Here is a 7,242-nt window from a genome sequence, read left to right as displayed (position 1 = left end):
TTATATATATATATATAGGAGTGGATCTTTTGATACCAGTGTTTAATTAAAAGTTTGACATCCCTTCAAACGTCAGTTAGATAAAGGCAGATCAACAGTATTGCATATTTATAAATTAGAGTCGTTGGATTAAGACAAGATCAACTACTTGCACTTGAGGTGTCAAACTTTTTATTAGATATCAGTGTCAAATGATCATGTCCTATATATATATATATATATATATATATATATATATATATATATATATATATATATATATATAGGATCTTTTGACACCGGTGTCAAACTTTAAAATTTGATACCAAATCTTGACCGTTGATTTCCGTCAATCAACAGTTATTATTTAATTGAAATTAATAATTAATTAATAAGTTTGATTGACAGAAATCAACGGTTAGGATTTGGTGTCAAATTTCAAAGTTTGACATTGGTGTCAAAAGATCTTTTATATATATATATAGGATTTACATTTCTGCAACTGCTGTACGTGAAACAATTAAATACTTGCCATATATATATGTGAAAGCATTAAATGTGGAGAATCATAACCATACACCTGTCATTGCTGTACGTAAAACGGCTGCAGAAATGATTATATATATATATATATATATATATATATATATATAGGTTTAAAACTTTTGTTATCATAGTAGAAGTTTATTTTTTGCAGCTGACACAACACTTTAATGGGCAAAAGTTTTAAATCATATATATATATATGACAAAATCATTTCTGTAGCTGCTGCACATACATCAAGTCAGGATACGGATCTGGATCCTAAGATACGGTGTCGTATCCTGTTTTTTTTTTTTAAAATGAAAAATAGTGGGGTCCACTTTTTTGTGTCAGTTGCAGATAGCATTTTCTCTGCTGCCGCTGCCGAAAAAGTGTCCCCTATATATATATATATATATATATATATAGATATATAGATATAGATTATGTCTGTATCATGTTGTTGAAAGTATATATATATACAGGTTATGCTTGTATCATCACTATCATGTTGCTGGAAGCAAGAGTAATTTTCCTGCGCACTAAGCAATGGAGAAAGAGAGAAAGTGAGATAAGAAAAGTAAAGAAAAAACTTGTGGAGCCCGTGATTTTATTAGCTATAGTAGTTTTCGTGTAACATTATCTTTACCTTTCTCTATATATATATACACTAGTGTTACTTTAAAGAGTGGAACAAATAGAGATAGAGCCTGACAAATAGCGAATCTAAGCCTATAATTGTGGTCTAGTGCGCTACGATGCAAGCACTTGATCTCATGGAAGGAACATCTGGTGTGAGGAAAGGCGCATGGAGTAAATCAGAAGATGACCTTCTCAAAGCATGCGTCCAACTATATGGGGAGGGAAAATGGCACCTTGTTCCTCAAAGAGCTGGTGTGTTTTCTATCTTCTTCTTTTTCTCCCATTCTTTTCATTGCTTTTGGAATAGATGTAATGCAACCCTCCTTAATTGTGGAGCATCGATCGTTGCACCAGGAAAACCTAACATGTATATCTTCTTGTGTTCGGTAGGCTTGAACAGATGCCGCAAGAGTTGTAGATTGAGGTGGTTCAACTATCTTCAACCAGATATAAAGCGAGGAGAATTCAGTGAAGATGAGGTTGAATTGATGATCAGATTGCATAAGCTTCTCGGGAACAGGTATGTATATGTATCTCATAAATATGCTATTTTTAATCACGAGGTTTGACTCTAGTGAAAAGTTCTCCAATCCTCCTGGTTTACTTCAAAATCACCTATGCTTTTGTGATTTTTTTTATCACATGTGTTCCTATGATTTAAAAAAAGTCAAAAATCACATGGACGTACATATGCGATAAGAAATATACCTTTTTGCAAATTACATGGACATAATTAATAATAAAAAAAATCACAAGAACATAAGTGATTTTGGAATAAACCACAAAGATATTGGTCAACTTTTCCCTCGACTCTATTAGCAAAATGCTTACATGCCCTTAGTAAAATCTCAATGGCAACATCATGTGATCCCAGATTATGAAATCTCAATTAGTGCCACAAACTGTGAGATAGGAGGAAAACCAAAATGAAATATATGCAGTATTTCGGAATTAATAGGTTATAAGATACATAAACTATTCATTAACAAAAAAGTAAGTTTATTTGTATATCTGAAAGAAGACTAGAGAAAAATAGCTTTTTTATATTCTTATCTGCATATATATAAAATATATAATAAAGTTAAGTTCAATAAGCCTTTGATTAAACAAAAAATGTTTGGTCTATATATGTAGATGGTCACTGATTGCAGGAAGACTTCCTGGAAGAACTCCAAACGATGTGAAAAATTACTGGAACACTTGCATGCGGAGGAAAGTGAATTCTTCTCACATGAAAGACAAGAACTTAAAGCACGAGGCCCAAACCGTGATACGCCATGAAGTAATAAAGCCTCTACCTCTAACTTTCTCGAAAACATCCCCTTGGTTGCAAGGGAAATTCATTACCTCAGATCAAAGTAGTACCAAAGTTGATATAACTGAAGCAGTTGCAGTTTCATCAGGGTCCATGAATTGGTGCGAAACTTTGCTAGACAACAGGGGAGAAATTGGAGACGGGACGCTTGTGACGGACCTTTGGGATGAAGAGCTTACTTCAATAACAACCAAAGCTTGTGACTTTCAAACACAAGGTCAAACTTGGGCCGATTTTCTTCTTGACGTCAGTTTGTGGGACACTGAAATCTTAAACTTAGGAGATTAATATATAAATACATATATATATATATATATATATATATATATATATATATATATATTAGAATACGTGAAAAATATCTAATAATTATCTTGCCATATATATATATGGAATAGATTATTCTACCCATCTTTATTCTACCTACCTTTGCCTACCTCTTTTAATACCGTTAGATTATAATCTCATCCAACGGTGGAGATTTATAGTATAAAATAAATCATTTTACCCCTTTCTTTCTCCTTCCTGCCTCTCACCCTTTCTCTCTATCGACCAAGACAGAGACAACTCATTGTATTGTTGAATTGTATTCAGCGTTTCTCTTTTAAATAATTAATAACATATGATGATGCAACTCATTGTATTGTAGAATTGTAGCAATTGAATCAACAAAACAAAAAAATCGATTAATGAATTTGTTGTGTCCGCAACTCATTGTATTGTAGATAAATCAATCATGGAGGTCTCCACCCTCATCCGCACCATTCAACAATTTAGAGATCCCTGATCCAAAAATTTCCCTTTTTATTTATTGGATTTTCTTCATTTTGTTGGTGATTGGAATTATGGGGACAAGGCTGCACCTATCTCTGCCTAAAACCTGGTTTAGATGTTTAGAATTACTGATTTTACAGTAAAACGAAAGAAGAAGAGAGAGAAAGGGTGTAGGAGGCACTGAGAAGAAAGAAAAGGAAAAAATAGTTTATTTTATTACACAAATCTCTACCGTTAGATGAGATTATAATCTAATGATATTAAAAAGGATAGGCAAAGGTAGGTAGAACAACATATCCCATATATATATAGGTGAACTAATGCAAATACAGTTTGAACCAACACCCTCTTATGAGAGGCTGTCACATAGCACCTTGCCCTCCCTGACAGCATCACATGTTGCAAGCAATAAGTTAATATATAGTTCAAGCATTAGCTTATTTTTATGGGACACCGACCATCTTGCTGTTATTGGCAAAAATTTACCGAAATGCTATACTTCCTAAAAAATTTGCCGAAAAGCCACATCACCAAAAATGTTACAACACTTGGGGTTTTACGTTTGGACACGTGGCAACAAGTTTGAGACCACTAAACTCGCTGAACAGGCTAGCATTTTAACACCAGTTAACGTGTCAAGCCTAAGTCGCTTTACTGTACAACGAGTTACGTGGCATTTTGACATGTGGAGAGAGAGGACTAAAGTCGTTGGATAGTGCGGAGACTATAGTGCAACATGACATATGCATATGGAGTGTCCATGGAAAAACGATAAAGTCGATTTAATATCCAATAAATGCTGATTTATTTTTTGTTTTCTTTTTGAAAAATGGGTTAGGATATGGTTACCAAATAATGTTACTACCACTGTCACTATCATATCTTAACTGTTGATTTTCGTCAATCAACGGTTATTATTTCCACAAGTTAAATTAATTAATTAATTATTAATTCGCAATAACTGTTGACGAAAATCAATGGTTAAGATATGGTAGTGACATTGGTAGTAACATTATTTGGTAGAAACAATATACTATCCCTTGAAAAATATAACAAACAATAAAGACGATTTGCTTTTCCAAGTAGCATATGCAATCATGGAAAACATTTAACAATTGCATGATTCAAACCTACCGTTATCAACCTAATGTTTTAATCATTCTGCAATAAATCAAAATTAAAAATCAATAAAATTTTATCAAATATTTCCCTTAAAGTTATATTAGCCCAATGGATTAATCAATTCTGCAAAAAGAAAATTGGACATTAAATTAAAAATCAATACAATTACATCAAATATTTCCCTTAAAACAAATCGTCTTTATTGTTTATTATATTTCCAAAAATAAAATAAAAAATAAAAAATATTTATTGGACACTAAATTTGCAGAATTGATTAATTCATTGGACTGAAAACGGTAGGTTTGAATCATGCAACTGTTACATATTTTTCATGCTTGCGTATGCTAATTGGAAGAGCAAATCGTCTTTATGGTTTATTATATTTTCCAAAAACAAAACAAAAAACAAATCAACATTTATTGGATATTAAATCGTCTTTATCGTTTTCCCATGGACACTCCATATGCATATGCCATGTTGTACTATAATCTCTACACTGTCCAGCGACTTTAGTCTTCTCTCTCTCCACATGTCAAAATCTCACGCACTGCGTTGTACAGTAAAGCAACTTAGGCCTGACACGTTGACTTGTTTAAAAAATGCTGGACTGTTCAGCGAGTTTACGTGGCCTCAAACTCACTACCACGTGTCCAAACGTAAAACTCTAGGTGTTGTAGCGTTTTTGGTGACGTGGCATTTTGATAATTTTTTTAGGAAGCTTGGCATTCCGATAAATTTTTGCCAATAACATGGCAAAATGGTTGTTGTCCCTATTTTTACAGGTTTCATTAAATAGTCTTTGTGTGCGTTCGTCTCACCACATATATTCAAACTTGTGACATAAATATAATCTTTTGACCTAGTTGTGTGACATATATTTCTTTATGGAATTTTTGTGTGATTCTTTTTCCATGTGAAAGTTGGAGTTTTAAGCTTTTCATCCATATCTAGATAACTTCTTGGAATTTGAATAATGGGTTTAGTGTGTGTTATTCAAAAGGACACAAGTTGTGTCCTTTTAGTGATTTACACAGAGTACGACCGTGTAATTCTGAAAAGTTACTTTTTTTTTAATGAGGGGCAAGATTTAGTCGATTAAGTTGAAGATTTAATCGATTAAACCTCCCATACATAAGGTTGTTCTTCTGATAAAGAGGAAGATTTAGTCGATTAAGTTGAAGATTTAATCGATTAAATCTTCATTTGACAATTTAATCGATTAAATATTCAATTTAATCGATTAAAGAGGGACAAATTGGTAGATAATTTTCAATAAGGGGCAAAATGATTATTAAATAATTAATGAGGGGCAAAAGAGTAAAAAAGCCCAAGCTTGTGTCTTTCAAAAGGATACTTCTTTTTCCCTTGAATAATATAAGATAAATGATATAAATGTGAGATAAATGATATTAACTCAAATTGAGCAAACATTGAGAAAGATTATCTCAAAATCAAAGTAACAATTTATGTTGGTAGGTGAACATGATATAGGTAGTACGCTTTTAACAATATAAATATTCCCATTTTATACTAAATACTTTAGAAAGCTAAATAATAACTCAAATCATATAATAAACTACCTGAATTAGCAAATAAATTTAGAAAACTAAATATTAACTCAAAACCATATCACTAATCTATCTTCAACCAACAACATAAGGCAAACAAGAGAGCAAATAATACAGAGGATTTCTTGAAGGACAAGAGTGTAGTAGCAACAGTAGTAATAATAGTAAATCAAGAGAAGGCTCAAGTATGAATGACATTGCAAACCTTAATTACTCAGATAAGGTTATATATATTTTTTTACTCAATTTTAGTAATTATACAATGATAAAGTGATCAACTCAGGTGTATAAGCTGTGTGCAGAACAACCATATTCAATCAAAGATTAAACCCACTTATGTTAACAAATTGAGTATTTACCAAAGTTAAGTACCTGTGTTTAAGGAGAACCATCAAAAAGTTTGGAGGACTAATTTAAAACAAAACCCTCTGTTTGCTCTGCATTATAGAAAAATATGAAATAAAATTAGTGGCTTTAAAGTTAAGAAATTTCGTTGCATTTCTTACGAACAATCACTACAAGAAAACAGGAAAATAACGACTGTTATATTGAGGCGGTTACAGAAAAACCGCGTCCAAATGATATACACAGGCGATTTTGGAGGCGGCTTACTTTTATAAAGGTGGTTTGACAAAAACCACCATAAAATAGTAATTAAAGGCTGTTATTTCAACCGCCCTTAAATAAAATTTGGAGGCGGACATTAAATAACCGCCTCTATATCACTAAACCCGAGGCGGTTCTGTAGGCGGTTATACATTCCGCCTAAAATTGAAATTCAATCTGAGGCTGTAAAATAAAGACCGCCTCCAATTGTTTATCACATGCGGTTGGAAAAAACGCCCCCTATATCATTTCGAGGCGGTTTGTTTATTAAGAGCCTCTAAATATAAATTTTGGGCGGTTTTATAGCCGCCTACAAGATCAATACTGAGGTAGTTTATTGTGTATTAGTTCGCACACATTGATAATTGACAACAATTGAAACAAGCATCACCCTGGCTTAGAAATTAGAGTCTATGATGATGTCTTTATGAACATATTCAACTTAATCGGATTAATCGAATAATTCATTTCTTGATAGAGAAATGAAAAATAAAAAATTCGCACGATTATATATATAGAGTTACTCTCTATAACCTAAGTTGGTATTTACAAATGGTTGGTCGATATATAAAACAAGTGATTATTTAATCTAATTATCTAACTTGTTTCTTCTATGTTAGTGTTGAACTTCGTAGCACATTATAAAAGGGTTTCTAGTCATATAGTGGTACATGCTACATGCACTTTTTAGGCTTCACTGAACTTTGTGCATG

At 32.3% G+C, this 7,242-nt stretch overlaps 1 protein-coding gene across 1 annotated transcript; it reads left to right on the top strand.

Annotated features, from left to right (window-relative positions):
- Positions 1 to 1,278: 1,278 nt before the first annotated feature.
- Positions 1,279 to 2,747, top strand: LOC133309264 (transcription factor MYB1-like). Its single transcript, XM_061510019.1, has 3 exons — positions 1,279 to 1,396; positions 1,535 to 1,664; positions 2,279 to 2,747. Exons 1-3 carry the CDS (start codon positions 1,279 to 1,281, stop codon positions 2,745 to 2,747), a joined length of 717 nt encoding a protein of 238 aa, XP_061366003.1.
- The last annotated feature ends 4,495 nt before the right edge of the window (positions 2,748 to 7,242 follow it).

Source organism: Gastrolobium bilobum, unplaced genomic scaffold (assembly GCF_033153095.1).
Source record: "Gastrolobium bilobum isolate Gb01-03AN ecotype WA unplaced genomic scaffold, APGP_CSIRO_Gbil_v1 utg7600, whole genome shotgun sequence".
Taxonomy (NCBI): domain Eukaryota; kingdom Viridiplantae; phylum Streptophyta; class Magnoliopsida; order Fabales; family Fabaceae; genus Gastrolobium; species Gastrolobium bilobum.
The sequence above is the reverse complement of the archived record's forward strand: the minus strand, read 5'-3'. Positions and strand labels throughout refer to the sequence as shown.

Bases quoted from the DNA above. Each gene is read 5' to 3' on its own strand.
- LOC133309264 (XM_061510019.1), top strand. From the start codon at position 1,279: ATGGAAGGAACATCTGGTGTGAGGAAAGGCGCATGGAGTAAATCAGAA. The intron at 1,397-1,534 runs GTGTGTTTTCTA...TGTGTTCGGTAG, and splicing joins CCTTGTTCCTCAAAGAGCTG to GCTTGAACAGATGCCGCAAG. The intron at 1,665-2,278 runs GTATGTATATGT...CTATATATGTAG, and splicing joins CATAAGCTTCTCGGGAACAG to ATGGTCACTGATTGCAGGAA.